Raw genomic sequence first — 20110 nt, forward strand, 5'->3', positions numbered from 1 at the left:
ATTATCCTTAGTCATCATAAGCAATAACTTAATTTATTTATTGATAAAATATAAATTTAAACTTTGATGACGACAAAGCTAAGAAACATACGCAATGCAATTACTTGCAGCTGTATTAACACAATGTCTGTCGTCGGAAAATTTCCGAGCACTTGTCACAAGAAAAACATGTATACAAAACATTTATTAAGTTATAAACATTATTTTTTCGAATTGTCATTTTTGTGCTGTCCTTATCTTTCGTCATTTATTAGCCATGAAAGAGGCTTATACAACTATACTTGAGACTGCAATTACTTCTAAATTACGTAAAAATGACCTTATCAGACTCAACGAATCATATAAAATAAATAAATTAAAACTTTTATCAAACTTCATTCATTACATCGGTGAAGTTTATAATACAGGTTTTAATGTACTTCGTATGATCTGCTGCATCTGATAAGATAATTTATTAAATAATCATTTTCTTATTACGTGCGAATTTAATTATCTGTATTGAAGTATATAAAGTAAAATTTGCGGAATACTCGCGTTGTTACAGCTTATGTCGAATTTTGCTTCTCGTCTGTCATTGAAGACAGACGTTCGGAAAAAATGACATTCACTAAATTATTTGTGTTGACGCTGGTAACCGTCATTAGTTTACAAGAAATTTATGGATACGGAGTGGAGCCTGTAAAGAAAGGAAATAATTCATGGAAGAAGGACTTCAATAAGCATTGCAGCAAACATGGTCGATGTAAAAGAAAGGTAGACAAGGCGCCAATTAAGTTTATATACTTTTCAAAAAATAACTGTTGTACAATTATAATACTATTAATACCTAAAGAAATAAAACTCAAGTGATCTTATATAGCTTCAATGACATCTTACGTTATTAAAATGTGACTTGATGTCATCTTGTTTGTTGTGAGACAGTAAGTTATCTAATTTAATTTATGCCATTATGTTTTATAACATCTATGTAATAGAAAAAGATCAAGAATTAAATCGAGATTAATGTTCTACATCTACATTGATAAAATATATGATAGATATTATTCTAAAATTTATATTTTATATAAAACAGAAACTCTATTTGCCTTAAAGAAAAATCATTTCCTATAAAAAATTATTTTATGAAACATTAAAGTATTAAACATTTCGGGACCATAATAATTCAAATATTCCATAACGAGAATATTTTGTTTTAATTTTTGATTTTTCGTAAGGAAACCATTTTGTAAGTGTTGTAAAATAAAATTGAACATTGTGAATATATTACCCATTGGAAGTATTCGTGATTACATAGTACAACATATGCCCACATGGGAGCGCCAGGAGACGGGTTTTGTTTTAAACAAAAGGCATGTGTGAAACATAACCTCTATGAAATCTAACCTCATTGCATCTATTTAATTTATTTAAATAATTTGTTGGAATATTGATAATGACGCACACTTAGATATAATCTCAAACTCCATCGAGTCCATTTTTAACGAAGAAAAAGTGAATCAAATAAGAGAAGCAACCATTTAGAAGCGTATGTAAACAAAACAATAGGCTTCTTTGACTCAAATCGCAATTGTTTAACAATTTACAGAAAAAGGAGGACAAACACTAGAGAAAAGTTATATTCCATTAGAGACAAATATATATGAAGAAAGAAGATAAAGTCACCAGTGAATACTGAATTCGTCAATGAATATGACTGTTGAACATTTTAAGAAACAAGAGTCATCTATAAGAATTAAGAATGAGCCACAGAAAACATAAGATGAACAGAAAGAAATAACGAAAGAGAACTGGAGGAAATGAGAAAAGTCGGCACGATGCCGATTGCCATCTAGAAAAGTAGCGACATCAATCCGCAGTACATCAGCTTGGCACTGTGGTACTTTAGTATCAAACTCCCATCCTGAAACACCCAGAGAAACAGCAGAGAAACAGATACAGTATAAAGTTCCATTGACATTTGGTACAAGCATGGATGATTGTAAACCTCAGCTAAATTCCGTGAGAATTGCGACACATTAACTTACAAAAGGAAGAACCATATAGATAAGCTATAGAAGTCAGGGTGAAGTATATGAATAGCATTGAATGAATTCACATAACCGAAACCATTTGAATTACAATGATAAGAGGGACGAATTATGGCCTGGCCAAGCATAGGATGATAGTAAAGGAGTATCAAAAAGTAGATGAAGTCACGAGACAGATGTGCGCTGAGAAGCTCAATACAGAGAAGGAAAATAAGTAGAACATAGACAAGAATAAGTACATGATCGATATGCCTGAGATTTCAAGCAGTAAATCACTCTGAGAATATTTGGGAGGACACCATCAAATATGATGCAACCTGGATCTGAATTCGGCATATCATGATACTAAAATTAGATCTGTAGAACGGGATAATTCCTATGCTGATATGAAGCGCGAGGTTGACTGGTAAAAAACTGATAAAGACATTAGACATGATAGAGGATGATAATTTCAAAGGCAGCGAGTTTTCGATGAAAAAAATAAAAATAAAACGAAGACAAAGTAAAGCGCTAAACGAAAATTGAAAAACCAACGGAAAAATCAGAAGAATAAGAAAAAGAACATCAAGAGTCATGATGACAAGCTAAAGGAAGCATTGCAGAAGGAGGAGAATGCGAAGGAACTGGACAGACTGTTGAGAATGAACGACAGGAAACGTCCGCGTGACAGTACGAGGCGAAGGCACTGACAGCTGAAGAGAGGCATATCAGATGAAATGTAAACGCGACGAAGATTCGATGACCCATTTTCTTTAAAATCGATGCTCTATTAACGCAGCGCGTTTCTCGAAACAGCGAGAAACACACAATTCCCATTAAATCTTAAATGATGCCAAAGACACTTAAAATACTAAAATTATTAAAAATTATTAAAATTAATTACCAAGTTATTCTCACATAACAAAAAGGCTCTGTACTTACTATACATAAAATTGCACTATATTTATATTTGTTATAAAGCATATATATATATATATATATATATATATTATAAAACGTTAAGTGAAAAGATGAGTTTTTAAATATATTTTATTTTTATTTTTCTGATTATAATTATTTTGTAGAATCAGGTTTTCAAAACAAATTAATATATATCTTATATATTTTACTGTAAAAGAGCTTGAAAAGTATGTTTTGTGTAGATACTTCTGTTAAATTACAAAGAAAATAATACAATAAATATAAAAATAAACTGACAAAGCGAATGTAATTATGATTTATGCTTTGAAAAAGAACCTGGCATCATGAAATGATCTGTAGATACAAAATATCTCAATATCTAAAATATATTTTAAGAACTACCTTTTTTGGTCGATGTAATCTTGAAATCAATGTCTTTTTTTTTCACAAAAATATTTACGTAAAATCTCCAATCGTCGCCGAGGAAAGAATGATTCTCTCTCGCGTTTATAATTCGCGCCGTTTACGGCACCAGCCGGCCAGCGAGAGGAGATCGAATCCAGCCAATCAGAATCGCCAGTTCTACTGTCGCCGTCGTGTGCGGCCGTCATAATGGGCATATATGTATCGCGCCTAATGCTCTCGGGAACGAATTATGGCATTGTCTTTTATCAGGGCTAGAGCAGTTCAGTACGGAAATTTACACCTGCGTCTCTTCGCTAGCGTATCGACCATGAAGGTAATCGCGTGATCTCTCCTCTTGTCGATCGACGTGGCGCGTTCACCCCTCATAACGACGAGAAACACGAAATTTCCATCGTGTACTGGAAAATTCTTTGCGAACACGATGATTCGACACGATGATGCGACCTATTGTCGTCATCATCGTCGTCGTCGTCATCGTCGTCGCCGCGTTCACCCGCGGGATATCTTGACCGAGTTATCTACATTTGCCTTTTATCATCGGCATCGCCGATCGAGCGTCAACAGCCGATTCGATCTCGAGTACTCGAGTATAGTTTACTCGACGACCTTGTCCCGTTGTCGCCCACTCTCCCCTGACATATTTGTTCCCTTTTTGCTCGCAGACGGGATTAGTACTGGGTGTTTACGAAACGGAGAACGAGGACAACGTCGTACTCACCCCTACGGCGGCCAAGTATAATGAACTGGTTAATGGCAAGCTACTGAAAAACATCCTGCTGTAAGTCAATATCAATGCCATACGCTATTTACCCTCCACCACCGCTAAAAATCTCTCTTTTGTGCATCCGCGCGATTTTAGAGACAGCATTTTCATACACACCGCCACGCAGCGCGTCTGTGTTAGTATATCATTATTATTATTATTATTATTATTATTATTATTATTATTTTTATTATTATTTTAATCTAACAAGACTGTACTCCTTGTGTGCCACTTTATTGTAGAAGACATACTTGCCAAACTGTACTTCTTGCCTTGGCTATTTGGATACATATGTTGACTCGACTCATTGAAATATCCTTTTTTCCTATCTCCATATCGGAAACATGCTCTTCTTCTCTCGACATTGACTTGTGTTTCTTCATGTATATATACGCAGTTGAAAAATTTGTGTGAAGTTTAACATATGTCGCATGTCCCAAATGGTCCACTCAATTTTTTGTGTTAATATAACACAAGATAAATATATTAGAAGATAACAAATATCATATAAAAAGTTAAATAAAACAAAAATGTAACATTGATACAATTTTTGAAGAGTGTGGAATTTTTTTTAGTAAAATTAACATTTATAATATGTTGACATGTATTTTTTATTCATTAATCTTAGAATTTATGTTTTAAAATTACTTTTTATGTTATTTGTTTAATCACCCATGAATTGTATTATTTTAACACAAAAAGATGTTGAATATTAGTTGAATACAAAATATTCGTAACATGATCACATTATATTAAATTAACACTTAGATATATAAAAAATTTTACACAAAAAATTTAACAAGAACTGATTTTAACAAAATAAATGCAAAATGTTTTCTACTGTGTACACACTTAGCACATATTTGTTTAAGTAGTTCAAGATACAACAGAACTATGATATGTACTCCACCCTGCCCCCTGCACCACACGCACTTCTCCAAATTGTTGTTTCACTTTCGTTTCGTCATACGATATAACAATATGTTTAAATATTTTATTCATATTTCCAGCCTGAAACAATTGTTATATAATGCTGCCTGAGCTTTATCTGACATTCAAAAGTGCTTTCCCTTTGTTATCTCAAAAATTCTCATATATAAATATACATATATATATGAAGCATTATTTTTGTTGTTAAAAATTTTGTCAATTTTCCAATGATAGTGTTGCGCCTCACACAACAAGCTCACTGGCATTATTTTCATTGTTTCAGGAGTGACTAGAGTGAGAAAAAGAGAGAGACGGTATTATACGCATGATATGAAGCGCAACTTGCTACGCACAAGGAAATCCTAGAAAAAAAAAACACGCTGCGCTTTATAAATGAAAATATAATACTGCCTGATTTATGATAGATTCTATTTCGTCGCGACGTCAGACTCGATCTACAGATCGAATAGGAGATTTTAAGCCTCACATTATAATCGTTCAATTAATTAAAATCAACAATCTGCTCATCAAGACTGACGGGAAGTCGAGTAGAGAGTAAAGGTAGTAGTAATGTCGACTCCTGGCGACGGTAATATGGGGAACGATAGCGGCAACGCCGGGAGCAGCGGTGGATTATTAGGTGACAGTAGCAAAATTAACAAGCCTCCCCATCCGCCTACGAACGTGCTGCAGAGGATGACTGGCATATTGGAGGACAAGAGCAACGACTATCTGTGCCCGATATGCTTCGATCTCATCGACACAGCGTACATCACGCGTTGCGGACACACGTTCTGTCACCATTGCATTGTGAAATGCTTGGAGATCAAGGACCGCTGCCCGAAATGCAGTTTCACGTTGAGCGAACAGGACATTTTTCCGAATTTTCTGCTGGACGAGCTGGTCTCCAAGTACAAGACCAGAAGTAAGGGCCTCGCTCAGCTGGGCTCGTACGCAGACAACAGCAGACACAGAGGAGCTGCTGGTTCTAATGACTCGTCGGTGCCGGCAGCCACCGACGGTTTGAGAAGCATCGTGGCGGCGGAAAGCGCCAATCTCACCCTGCCCGACGTGAACGTGATGCTCGAGGTGCTGACCCAGCGCAAGCATTTGCTCGAGGCGGAGACCTGCACGGCGCAGAACAAGCTGCTGCACGAGTTCCTCAAGCACCTGCTGCAGCAGAAGGAGGAGCAGCGGAATCAACTGCAGAAAGAGGTGGCACTGATCAAGCGGGATATGGAAGAAGTGGAGAACATCCTGAAGGACGTGCAGAGCAAGTGCCCGCGGGTTGAGGACGTCAAGAAGGCGAGCGAGAACGACACCGCGCAGGTGTCGGCCATCAGGCGGGAGATGCTCGGCCTCATTGACATAATAGACTCGAATATGGTGAAGCCCGGCGACAAGGTGACCAGCGCGGGTGTCGACGCCTTTGCTAATCCGGCGAGCGTCGGCGGTGGCCAACCCGGCGGATCGACCCTAGCCATACGGCGAAAGAGATTGCACGCTCACTTTGACGATTTCGTTCAATGTTACTTCGATTCGCGCGGCAAGGAGCTGCTGCTCGGCACTCAGAAGTCGCAGTCGCAGAGTGAAGCCGCTCAGCTGCAGCAGCAACACGGCGGCGTGCATAGCACGAGCTCCGGGCTGGATGTGTTTCGCGAGAACCTCGTCAAGTTCTCGCGGTATAACTCCCTGCGCCCGCTGGCCACCCTCAACTACTCGTCGGACCTCTTTAACAATTCCACCATCGTGTCCAGCATCGAGTTCGACAAGGACAATGAGTTCTTTGCGATCGCTGGAGTCACCAAGCGCATAAAGGTATTCGACTACGGCGCGGTTATACGCGACACCGTCGACATTCACTATCCCTGCGTCGAGATGGTCTCCAGCTCGAAAATCTCATGCGTCTCGTGGAACTCCTTTCACAAGGGGATGCTCGCGTCGTCCGACTACGAGGGCACCGTGACAGTGTGGGACGCGGTGACCGGTCAACGAACAAAAGCGTTCCAAGAGCACGAGAAGAGATGTTGGTCGGTCGACTTCAATGACGTCGACACCAGACTAATTGCATCTGGCTCCGACGACGCCCGGGTCAAATTGTGGGCGTTAAACACTGATTATTCCGTGGCGTCGTTGGAGGCGAAAGCCAACGTGTGCTGCGTGAAATTCAATCCACGCAGCTCGTGTCACCTGGCGTTCGGGTCCGCGGATCACTGCGTGCATTATTACGATTTGCGCAACATGAAGGAGGCGTTGTGCATATTCAAGGGCCACCGTAAGGCCGTCTCCTACGTTAAATTCATCAACAAGGAGGAAATTGTATCAGCGAGCACGGATTCCCAGTTAAAGATGTGGAACATAAACAATCCACTCTGTCTGCGATCGTTTGTCGGTCACGTGAACGAGAAGAACTTCGTCGGGCTCGCCACCGATGGTGATTACGTTGCCTGCGGGTCGGAGAATAACGCACTGTACGTCTATTACAAGGGTTTGACGAAGCAGCTGTTCTCGTACAAATTCGACGCTGTTCGAAGCATATTGGAGGTGCAGGACAGACGGGAGGAAGATTTGAACGAGTTCGTGTCCGCGGTGTGCTGGAGGCAGATGTCTAATGTCGTAGTGGCCGCTAACTCTCAAGGAATTATCAAAATATTAGAGCTAGTTTGAGATAAGATTAGGGAAAAGCAATTAAACTTAAATGAGTGAAACGCGAATTCTTCGATTACTATAAACTAAAACGGGTCTAAATAGTTAAAAAAAGTAGTCAAAAGTAGAAACGTAACCATGATAACAAAGAATTATACTCGAAGAATAGAATTCTTCTATCGCGTTTTGTGTTTTAACGATATTTTTAATCCCATATACTTAGACCCTTTTTATTTTATGGTATCCATCTTGTGATTATTTTAGGCGTGAATAACAACGAGAAATAACGGAATCATTCTAAATAGCGTAATGATTTATAATAATGAAAAAACGCGTAGCGAAAATTTGTACCATTAACATAATCTACAAATCAGATAGAAATTAAAAGAGAGGTGCGTTCTCGGTGATTAAAACTATTGCAAGTGAAGATCTTCGATTGATCTATGCTCAATGTATCGGAGAGCACAAATATTTCCTCTGGATTATACATATTGTATGTAAGTATGATTAGGGAAATTGGTACTGTTAATTATTACGTTTTCGTATTTTGAATTTTCTAATCTAATTTAGATATATAATTCCATCTCAACAGACTGATGAATCGCTTATTGATAAAAACATCGTTAAAACACGAAAAATATATATTTCTGTATATGACTTATCGAAAACGATGATCTTTCGTAATTTTACGTTATCGATACTTAATATTTGTCGGAGATACCATAATTGCACGCTTATTAAACTGTATTTTGTGCAGATATATATAAACACATACATATATATATTTTTAAATATGATCAACGTGTGACGTGAGAATGACGTTTTACTATAAATAAGTACAATACTTTTAAAAGCAGCGTTCGAGCCTGCAAAAATTTACAGCGCGATACGTGTGTTCAAAGACGATTTTTCAATAACGCTACTCAATGTTCGAATTCGAATGACGATTGTTTCGATATCTTATGCTGCATTCGCTGTAGCCCCCGTATATAACGCTTCAAATATTATTTTATTCTTGTTGCTTATCAAATATTAAACAAGTATAAATAATACTTACAAGCGTTATAAACGTCAAAGCGAACGCAGTCTTCATCCATCACGAAATCTATTCTCAACACAAAGATTAGAAATGATACATGTAATAAGTACACGTTTAATAATCATAATATTTTTTAAGCTAAATTTTCACAGAAAATCCAAAAACTTGTTTAAGTTCTCAAAAGATTGGCAAAAAATGAACGAAAAGTACCAAAACTAAAACGCGCATATAAACAAATGTAATATAAAATTGATACATTTGTAATTTTGACTGGCAATCGTATACAAATCGTACCTGCATTTCCTTAAAAGTCGCTGGTAATTGCAATATCAATATTTTCAGTATCAAAATATCGATGTTTTCGCTATCGCGTAATAGAAATCTCAACATTAAAAAAATTATTTGCAACCATTTACTAACGAAGTTTTTAGCTTCATTCAGTACCATTCAGCTTAAATTGACTGATATCATGATTGCGTAATTTTGTAAATGGAGACAAGTGATAAGGAGTAATCAACATTTCAAATATTTTTCACACTGATAATGATATAGATAAGGTATTATTTTTATTGAAATTTTTATTGCATATAAATTTTTTATATAATTATATTATCTTTATACTTTAACAATGCTGTTAAAAGTTTTTCAATATTACATTAGCTTAATTAAAATATAGAATAATTGAAAGACTTTAAAATTAAACAAGTTATTGTTCGTTTTAAAAATTGATACGTTTAAAAAATATGTACAAAATGCGAATAGAAGAATCAAATATATTGCGGTAAAGTTCGTAATATATTTCTTTTTTTTATGGAATGAGGAAGTGATAAAATAGTGAATGTACTTTGTTTAAATAAACTTGCATTAAGCTTGTCATAAGTAGTAAAGCCAGTCTACAATGTCTTCTTTGCTTCATGTTTCTTGCTGCATTTTGCTGTTGCTATTTTTTGTCTTTGCGCACTGTTTTTCAAAATTAGCGAAATAAAAATTAACTGTGGAAAAGAAAAAACAATTAAATAATCGTAAAACAAAGCACAGAGGCAAAAAGCAAGAAACAGGAAGCAAAAAGTAGATTGTAGATTAATCTTTAATGCATCTGTTACTTCTTTACGATTAAACGTATAATGTCATGTAAATCTGAAATTTTCAGTTCATTTTATTTCTATGCAACTATGCCAACTAAACCCCATGACAAAGTCACATTACTACTTATAGTTGATGTATATAAAACAAATAATGAAATTTATCAACAGATATTTCATTGTATTATATCTTAAGCCGCTAAATAGGTTGTAATCAATACTCGTTTCAACAATGTTAGTGAGAACTGAATGTGAAACAGTTCCATAACGTATCCACGCTGATACTGTAGCTGAGGAAAAAAAACAAGTTGTGAATTAATGTGTAGCTATAATCTCTGAAGTGAGAGTAATTGTAAATGTACCGATGTATAATGAAAATAAGGATATTCTAGAAATAAAGAATAGTATATTTTTAGAGTGTATTTTAAAATTGCAATTACACCGTACACATGATGAATGTCAAAGAATGCCTAGACTTTATTGTAATTAATAAATTTATGAATTTGTGTCTGAACATCTTTGTCTACTAAATGCACTACTGTCGCGTATCTTTCCTTCACAAATTATTGCGCGATCAAAGAGACCTTTTTACTAACTTTGAATAAATGTTTACGCTACAGAGCAGGACCAAAGATCCCTAAAGGTCATGCTAGAGTGTTTTGGGGTTTGGATGAAACAGATTACACCGGAGTCGCAGTAGTCGGACTAGGAAAACAGGGTCTTGGTGTTAACAAACTTGAAGAGATCCATGAAGGAAAGGAAAACGTACGTGCTGCCGCAGCAGGTAATCTTTGTTAATCAAATTGTGTATTATATAAATACATCATACCACTTTGTTATTCAAAACTCTCGAGATCGTACTTAAAAACATCTCAACATATTTAACAATTTTGATATACTGATATTTTAACACATATTTGACTCTTTAACTATGGATGAGCTAAATACAGAATTGTACCGTACATACACAGTTCACTCGCGGAAAAAAGGGATTTTTTTTAATATTTTGTTTTTATTATCAAAAGACATTACAGAGTCTCGTGTCAAACGCATGTATACATATTTTTTTCTAAATTTTAAATAATTGTTAAAAAATATTATTACAAAGTACTTTAGATTCTATTAAAGTTCTATTGTTCTAGCGGGATGTCGTGCATTAGATGACGTTGAGATAAAGGACATCAAGATAGAAACACTAGGAGATGCGGAAGCCGCCGCCGAAGGAGCTGGTCTGTGCACATGGCTTTATCAAGGATATAAAAATGCAGAAAAGAAAAAGAAGTTATCAAAGGTCTCACTATATGGAGAAGAAGGAGAGTAAGTAACGTTTCTTTAAACCCATCAAAACATCCATTAAAATTGAAAAATCTCAATTTTATTTAATGAATAAAACTAATAATTCATTACTTTTTTAAAGGGCGGAATGGCGAGTCGGCATTATCAAAGCCCAAGCACAAAACTGGGCTCGCGAGCTCTCGGATACTCCCGCGAACCTAATGACACCCACAATATTTTCGCAACGAGTTTACGAAGTACTGACGCGTCTCGGAGTCGATGTTCAAGTGCGCGACAAAAACTGGGCCGAGCAGAAGCAGATGGGTTCATTCCTTAGCGTAGCGCGTGGCAGTACCGAACCACCTAAGTTTCTCGAGATCAATTATAAAGGCGCTGAAAATGCAAGTGAGGCCCCGGTGGTGTTGGTCGGCAAAGGAGTCACTTTCGATGCCGGTGGCATCAGCCTTAAGGTAAATTGCTTTCTCTCTCTCTCTCTCTCTCCCTCTATTTAAAAAAAATTAAGAGGCAAATAAGAGACTTAAAGACAATGCTTACTCGTAGCCGGCGTCGGAAATGGACGAGATGCGTGCCGATATGAGCGGCGCCTCCTGTGTAGTCGCTACCATCCGCGCGGCAGCGGAGCTCAAACTGAAGAAAAATATCATTGGACTGATCCCACTCACAGAAAATTTACCGTCCGGACATGCTACGAAGCCGGGAGATCTGGTGCGAGCGATGAACGGCAAGACCATCATCGTAGACAACACTGATGCAGAGGGCAGATTGATTCTCGCCGATGCGCTGTGCTACGCTCAGCAGTTTAATCCAAGGTTTACTATTACTGACATTTAATGCTTAAACGAATTATATTAACCTTAATTCTAATTAATATATTTAATTATTTTATGTACTTTTATACTTCAAATTTTTACAAATTTTCCTGTATCGCTGCCTTATTTTATCTATATTTATTTAACGGATAAATTATCAGAAATGATTATAAACTGATAAGTTTTCAATCTAAATAGATTTATCTTGGATATCGCTACGTTGACTGGTGCCATGAGGGTTGCCTTGTCGAACGCCGCAACTGGAGTATTTTCCAATGACGCACATCTTTATGAAACTCTAAGAGATGCTGGCACGATAACTGGTGATCGAGTATGGAGATTCCCTCTATGGCAGCATTTCACGGATGAAGTGACGAGTAAGTGATTTTAGAATTATACATGATTGTTATTAATTATTTTATTTTATTTTTTAAAATTCTTATTGAATTATTTTAAATTTTATTACAACTATTTATTAGAAAGTTTTTCTTTATGTATGTAGTAAAGTTTATAATCTAGTATTATCTTTTACTAAAAACCAAAATATAACATCATTATTTATTTAAATAATAAACTTGAAAATCTATGTCATAATTTTTAGAAAAAGTCAAGGGAGCCGATATAAATAACATCGCAAAATCCAAAGGTGGTGGCTCTGCTACCGCCGCTGCCTTCTTAAGAGAGTTTGTCAGTAAGGATACACCATGGATGCATTTAGACATAGCTGGTGTTATGGGTCCTGCTCATGACGAATTATTATCGTACATCCCGGCCGGAATGACCGGGCGTCCGACGCGTACGCTTATACAATTCCTACAGGCGCTCTGTTAAACGGTTTGCAAATGATCATTTTTTACGTAACTCGTATGTGTCAAACGAGTTTTGTAATTTTTTATACATATATGTAAAAGTTTACACAGGATGTGTATATAGAAATATACATACATATATATAGGGGAATTGCGCCTAATATGGAGAGGATTAGGCGATCTATTCAATCAGATTTGGAATAACATAATGTTCAGTGATAAAACATGTAAACAACTTACAGCAGGCCAGTAGCAACATTTTTAGTATCTTAGATAACAAGTTCATCGAGTGATCTTTTTAATTTACGATCAAAGACATCATCAGGCAGGTTGAATTGTATTTTAAGGTTAAATGTGTTTTCTTTTTGTGTTTAATGTGTTTTTTAAGCTCGACAATTATACAATGCAATTCCTGAAATCAAAATTATTATACCTCACCATATTAGGCAGTGCCTACGTCTTTTAAGTTACCACTTCTTATATGATTAAAATATATATCCCATAAAAATAATGTATACATGCAGTAAAAAAGGATGTTTAAAATAGAATACTTAACATCTACGTACAGAAGCTGTTTATTTAAAAAAACATTTTTCACGTTTGTCAAAAACATCTCCAAATACATTCTATGTCATTAAATTTAATAATTATATATTGATTGCAATTTAATACAAATAGAAATATTAAAAAAAATTGTTATCAAGTTATTAGTAAACCTAACTTTAAATTTTTTTATAAATCCAAAGTAATTCGTCTACATCCCATTTTCCAAAATAAAATCCAACAAAAAATCCTCTATTAGACACCATTCCCCTATATAAAATACAATTTCCATTAAAATCAAAACTGATAATTCTTTATACATGCGACTATCATGGTAGCCTGTATATACAAAAAAATGGCAGTTTTGAAAGTAAGTTATATTATACAACCATTTTACAATTTTGTACAGTCAAATCATGTACTTTTATGTATAAAACAGCTAAATATTTTTAAAGCCCTTATTATTAATCGGAATTTTTACGAACCAGTTGAAATAGTGAAAAAGGAAGCGTGCTCTGTATATGTATATAATTAACATTCGTATCAACTATGTGTATACTACAATATAATATTGTACAGGATAAAAGTTGCATATCTTATATATATATACGAGTACGGAATTAAAAAATAGTGAGCGATATAAGCATTCTGTCCTGGATTTATGAAAAGCGCAACATATAAAAACTGGTTATTAATATGAAAAATAGATGTGTATCCATATTGTGTCAAAACGATAATACATATATAAAATATTTTTTATCACATTAAAAATGAGTATAAAATTGCTATGTATGTACAATGTTTCTAAATACTACATTCTAGTTAAATATAAAATAAATAATTGTAAATTAAACTAACGCAAATAAAACATTACAAACTAATTTAGATACTAACAGAAAAACAAGTTCACCGAACAAATTTTTGGCAAGGCCAGAGTAGTAATAATTATGCATATTTATTTTTTAAGTTAAAATTTGATTATTATACAATGTATCACAATATAAAATTATTATTATATTTTATATACGACAGTGGATACGTTCATGGAATCTGTCGCATAGATGCTTTTAAAAAGCATTCTAATGGCACATAATCTCAACAAACACCAAATACAAGTGCCATATAATATAGTAAATGTAAATAAAAATTACATATAAAATTTACATATTACGTATTTTATATAACAGTTTGCATCTGTATTTACTGGGATACAAATTATTGTACGAAATTAAAAATATATTAACAAAAGATAGTAAAACATTTAAAATTCTTTGGAAATCTTGATTGCATCTTGATTGCTATACGTTTATATGCATTAATGCATCTACATATATGTATATCAGATGCATGAATGTACATTAATTACAGGCACACATATTATGTCATGTTTTGAAAATTATTAAAAAATTTATGCGAATATAAAGATTTCGAATTTGTACACTTGTCCAGGACAGATGCTTATATTTTAATGTGACCAACATGTATAATATACATTTTGATTTTGCACAATACACTAAGTAATGTACATTTTCATATCGTACGAACAGCACATTTGATAAATGTTTTTTGTCGAGTGCAAACATGGACGTGTTTGGCACCAATCGAATTTTTGAACGTTACTGATACAATTAACCGCCTTAATATTCTACATCTATTTTTTTCGTTTAATACAAATATCTTTCTTTGTATTCTGGTCTTACCATCCCATTAATTCTCCGGAGGGACGGGAACTATTACTGAACTAAACTGATATATGTTCAAAGGCACTGCAATAGCGATGAACGCAATTCATTAAAAATGTCGATAATCTGAGAACCAGTATTGTATTAAACTAACAGCATTGTGTAAAGAAATAGAAAGATTAGCCTTAATCTTATGTATACGAGTAAAAGTATCATGTTGCTCACATCGCACATAATTTCGTTACTATGTACAATTGTCTTATTGCCGCTTTAATTACAAAATATTTATCATACTTTCGTCATTTTACGTCACAATTTCACGTGTTCCACATAAGGCTTGCCTTCTACGATTTCCACGACTAATACAAAAAATACAAACATCCATCTTTCGCTTATAGAATAAAAGAAATGCGAAAGAACGTTCATATAGTCATAATGTCAATCCAAAGTTGGATCACAATAAAACTGGCAATGTTAAAACGCATTTGCCATTGAGACTCGATAAGTTCGTAAATCATAAAATAAATTTGTGCACATAGTTGTGTCCATTTCCACAATATAAACAGTAACACATCATAACTGCACTTGAATATTATCGTCACTATCATCACTACTGATGTAGTACGTCAAGTTAATAATTTGACTCGACATCAAACACAATCCATAGCAAATGGCAACCAAATATATTCAACACTGGAAGTACAAACGTAGTCTCTCTCTTCCAGAAGAAATTAAAAATGCCACGCATATTATGTGCAAGGAGGTGGCTGCTGTTGCGGAGAGGGAAGGGGCGCCGCCGCAGCAGCTGCGACTGCGGCAGCAGCAGCGTAGGACGACGGGTCTGAGGGATCGAGAAGCGATGGTGGCGGTGGTAGCCCGCTGCCACCGCCGCCTCTTCCTCTACCTCGGCCTCTTCCACGACCCCGGCCCCGGCCCCTTCCCCTTCCGCGTCAACTCCTCCTCTCTGGCATCCCTATGTTGCTCGTTGTCTTTTCCAAGTAGGCCAGAGGCCCTTGCAGAGCACTACTGCTCATACCGCCGACTGGGAATCCAGTAGCTCTGCCACCTACGCCACCCTGTGCCATGAACATGCCCTGCTGACTGACTGGCACACCAACCCCCTGAAGACCTGACGTAGGTGGGCCACCGGAACCCTGTTGTACCTGCAAAATCACATCAAGTGAGGATACATCGTGAAAACTAGGATTTGACGATGATGTCTCCTCTGACACTTTGTATGTGTATAAGAGTGTAGAGTGGAAAAACGTAAGTAAAGTGAAAATAATAAGCTTCAATTCTTTCTACATTTTTGTCTCCAATATGATATTCTAAAGAAGAGAACTATGCGAGCTGCGCCATTATACTCTCGCGAAAGATATTCAAAAATATGCATGCATACGTTCAAAAAGAGATGCGCAAGTGAATAATCAAAGTCGGATTTGTCAAGAATGACAATAAATAGGCGAGAAAGAAACATTTTTCTAAATAGGCAAATGAAAGAAACTTTTTTTTTGTAATAAAAATATTCTGTCGCAATATCTATTTGTAAATCGAGACAACATAAGTGAAACAGTATCTCCCAGGGTGCAATAACTGTAATGCTTCTCTTATGAGTTATTTGTGAGCTAAGATTTAAATGCTCTATATATTATTATATATAACATAAATGTAAAGAATCTTTATATGTAAAGAACATCTTTATTCATGGAACATAAATTATTTGCATAAAGAATTCGATGATAGATTCTAATTAATAAACAGTTTTGTCACCGATTTCCGTAATCTGAATACATTACTGTGTAATATTACTTGATACACGTGCACACAAGCTATATGCACAATAGCTATATGCAGAAGAATGAGCATGTGTGTGTGTATACATTTTATGAATACAAAGATATGACTCAAAGAAATGTCACTTGTGAAAAAAAGTATTTATAAGTAGAATAAAGAACCGTCTATACGTTTCTAGTCGTTTTGTGATGTCTCTGTATAAATGATTTGTCCTATAAAATGATGTCAAATGTAAAGATTATTCTGTCTTCTTATTAATATGAAGGATATGAAGTACCAATTGTGAACACTCTTAAGTTTTATTATGAATATTCCTATTATCACATATTTATTACATTTCTTCATTTTTCTTTTAAGTTAACTATTTGACTACATATTATGATATTCCACTGTCAATTTGGTATCGTTTTACATTAATTATTTACAGTCAATCCTTCAATACTTTTGCAATGGAAATTTCTATTTTTTGTATATATATGTTGTAGTTAATTATTAAAAAAGCATGTTCTCTCATATTCTCTTTTAATATATTCTGTTTTGTACATTTATATGTCAAGTATAGGAATTATATAAGGCAGTGATGTTATGCGCAATAGTATAATTGTGTGTCACATGGCGAGACCGATCACTTCGTCCTTTCAGCGTTCGTAAATTTTAGCAACGATCTCTAATATTATGAAATGAGTATTTCAGTTATCACAGAAAAGCAGACGATGGTGTATTACTTAATGTATATGATATAAATGTGTCTCCATACATGCGTTTTTCTCGCACATATACTCACACAATCAATCAATCATCAACCTAATAACAGAAAAAGAACATCGCAATATATCTCAATTATACATTATTACATATATTATACAAAAATAATATATACAATATATTATTTCTTAATAAAATATGTAATGATATATTGTGAAATAATACCCTCCTACGTACAGGGTATCTGTAAAATCTGTTTCCATTCCCTAAAATTATGAAAATCCGCACGTTTTCGATCATTTCGAGAAGTTATTCTATCCCTCAACCCGTGTAAAATAGCCCCTCAAAATGATCAAACACGTATTTCGCGATTTTTTACTAATGAATTTTGAACTGTCTTCGAAATACATAGTAGTGGGAATAAATTTTATAGATACCCTGTATTCATATACATATAGGCAGGATTTATATTTTGCCTGCAAAAATATACATTATAATACATTAGGTATACACTGACGTGTATGTTGCACGTAATTAATGAAACATGTTACATTTATAAAGCCTGCAATATAAATATGATTGCAAGAAATAGGTGAAAAACTTTAAATACTTTAAAACTTTAAAACTTCAAAATTTTTATGTAAAAAAAAGAATTACGCAACCAATGTTCGATCAGTTTATGAAATTTGAAAACAACACGAAAAAGAAAATCAATCGCTCGTTGTGTGTCGTTGTGTGTTACAGAAAATTCTATTCCTCTGTTACGTCCATATCATTATCGTTCTATTATCTCCTCGTCATCGTCGCAGTCTATTACCTCCATGTAAGTATTGCACTCTTCAATAGTACTATCACTCGCTTCTTTCTCACACTCTTTTTCATCTTCATTTTCCTTTTAATTGGTAAAAAAGCGAACTTTAAATATTAAATTTAACAACAATCTACTCGAAAAACAAAAAAATTTTATCTTTGATGTTACTTAAATACCTGTGATTGCAATGGGTGTTGCATCTGCTGTTGCAACTGCTGCTGTAACTGTGGATGCTGCTGCTGCTGTTGTTGCTGCAGCTGCTGCTGCAATTGCTGTTGATGCTGCAGCATCTGCTGTTGCTGCTGCTGCATTGAAGCATTACCACCACTCGCAGCCTGCTGGTTTTGTCCGCTTTGATTGCCATTGGGTAATCCTATCGGCACCAATATTATATATATTTGTTTCATTCTAACTTATTCACTAGTACAGCAGTGTAGCAAAAAAATACAGGCCTATTGTTATCGATTATCTCATTGTATTGGATAATTATCATTGTTAAATTATCATTATATTACACTGGAACTTCATAATAAAGTATTTAGGAATACAAAAAATTTTAATAAAAACTTTCTCTTTTTAATGAAAACATTAACAATAAAGAGGCTTTATAAATGGTTTAAAAACTTTTTTATAAACTCTTTTAAAACTTTATAGTTTTAATATCCTATTCTGCAATCTGTTATATGAAAAGGATGTATTAGTACAAGTCTTATGTGAAATTATACATTAAGTTTATTTTTTGCAGTAGCTATGTTTCTGAAATATTCCCGAAAAGGAAATTCTTGACATACAAAACCAGATAAGAAAGAATAGGGCCTGTAGATCTGAAATATTTTTCATGATTTGAGAGTAATAAATTAATTTGATTATTAGGTGTACATGCCACTCAAAGACTCAAATGACATTATATTATAAAGCTCCAATATGGTTTAAAATTACCACTGGGTGCTGGGCCTTGAGCAGGTGATTGTGCCCATCCCTGCAAATCAGTCAACATGTTCTGCCAGACAGCAATCTTGTCATTGTGCTTCTTTATCAGCTCCTCCTTGCGCTGCAACTCTAATTTCAGCTCGCTGATCTCCTCCTTGACCAGCAGCTCAGGTTTCAATGCGGACAGGAGAAATCTCTTTTGCAGGAAGAACGCCTCCATCTGCCTGGCCAGGTCTATGAACCTCATGGTGGCCTGTTCCATTTCCGCGCGACCCTCGTCTTTATCCACTGTCAAGCCACCAGACGCGCCAGTTCCACTGTTGCCCAGTCCCTCGTCTTTCGTTAGTATACTCAAACATTGCTAGAAAGCGACAATTGACATTGAAATAAACTGTGTCTAAACATCCTGCAAACATCCAAGCAATGTCGACACGAATCCTTAAAAAACTATTATAGCCTATCTTGAAACCATATTTCGCGTTTGACCATGTTGAACGTACATACACGTTTTCCTAGAGCAAAGATTTCGCGATTTAACAAAGGAGAAGTTATGTATCCCGAACGTGAAGGATAATGCGCGATGCGATGCGAATTCGCGACAATACGGAACGTCGTACGCGAAATGTGCATTGATGTGCACGCTTACCTGAAACGATTCCTCGAAATCGTCAACAAGGTTACCGCTGCTGTTAGTCGGCGTCGCCATCACACTACGCTATTTAGCCGCGCGAATCCGCGCGCGTAAATAATCGTCGTCTCGATTCCGCGCTTCACTCTCGATTCCGCTTGATTCTGTTTTGATCTCTCGCAGAAATGCACAAAACCCGCGAGACTCCACTGACCGCATACAGTCCACACTCCACACGCGCGCGACACGCGCAATCCAGCGCAATCCAGCGCAATCCCTTCCCAGTTTCT

General features: G+C 35.4%; 2 protein-coding genes across 4 annotated transcripts; one reads left to right on the plus strand and one right to left on the minus strand.

Annotated features, from left to right (window-relative positions):
- The first annotated feature begins 3520 nt into the window (after nt 1-3520).
- Nucleotides 3521-13420, plus strand: LOC105836214 (cytosol aminopeptidase). Of its 2 annotated transcripts, XM_012680136.2 has the most exons (8): nt 3521-3666; nt 4016-4131; nt 10434-10597; nt 10956-11130; nt 11231-11558; nt 11650-11918; nt 12117-12295; nt 12520-13420. In XM_012680136.2, exons 1-8 carry the CDS (start codon nt 3583-3585, stop codon nt 12747-12749), a joined length of 1545 nt encoding a protein of 514 aa, XP_012535590.1. In that variant the 5' UTR covers nt 3521-3582; the 3' UTR covers nt 12750-13420. The 2 variants fall into 2 exon arrangements, with proteins under 2 accessions (XP_012535590.1, XP_028049550.1); XM_028193749.1 differs by lacking the exons at nt 10434-10597; nt 10956-11130; nt 11231-11558; ... (1 more) ...; nt 12117-12295; nt 12520-13420 and adding an exon at nt 5330-10327 and having other exon boundaries at nt 3645-3666.
- Nucleotides 13421-13781: 361 nt separating this feature from the next.
- On the minus strand, nt 13782-20093 carry LOC105836430 (mediator of RNA polymerase II transcription subunit 28). 2 transcript variants are annotated; one of them, XM_012680495.3, is made up of 4 exons: nt 19839-20081; nt 19202-19553; nt 18439-18635; nt 13782-16115 (listed from the first exon to the last, which is right to left on the minus strand). In XM_012680495.3, the coding sequence occupies exons 1-4, from the start codon at nt 19896-19898 to the stop codon at nt 15903-15905; spliced, it is 822 nt and encodes a 273-aa protein (XP_012535949.1). In that variant the 5' UTR covers nt 19899-20081; the 3' UTR covers nt 13782-15902. The 2 variants fall into 2 exon arrangements, with proteins under 2 accessions (XP_012535949.1, XP_028049552.1); XM_028193751.2 differs by lacking the exon at nt 13782-16115 and adding an exon at nt 16457-18343 and having other exon boundaries at nt 19839-20093.
- Between the last annotated feature and the right edge of the window lie 17 nt (nt 20094-20110).

This window comes from Monomorium pharaonis, chromosome 1 (assembly GCF_013373865.1).
Source record: "Monomorium pharaonis isolate MP-MQ-018 chromosome 1, ASM1337386v2, whole genome shotgun sequence".
NCBI lineage: Eukaryota > Metazoa > Arthropoda > Insecta > Hymenoptera > Formicidae > Monomorium > Monomorium pharaonis.

What these genes read in the sequence shown, in the direction of transcription:
- LOC105836430 (XM_012680495.3), bottom strand. Translation starts at nt 19,898, where the DNA reads ATGGCGACGCCGACTAACAGCAGCGGTAACCTTGTTGACGATTTCGAG. An exon ending in ATTTCGAGGAATCGTTTCAG is followed by an intron (nt 19,554 to 19,838) that starts GTAAGCGTGCAC and finishes GTCGCTTTCTAG; the next exon opens with CAATGTTTGAGTATACTAAC. An exon ending in TCAAGGCCCAGCACCCAGTG is followed by an intron (nt 18,636 to 19,201) that starts GTAATTTTAAAC and finishes TGGTGCCGATAG; the next exon opens with GATTACCCAATGGCAATCAA.
- LOC105836214 (XM_028193749.1), top strand. Translation starts at nt 5,617, where the DNA reads ATGTCGACTCCTGGCGACGGTAATATGGGGAACGATAGCGGCAACGCC.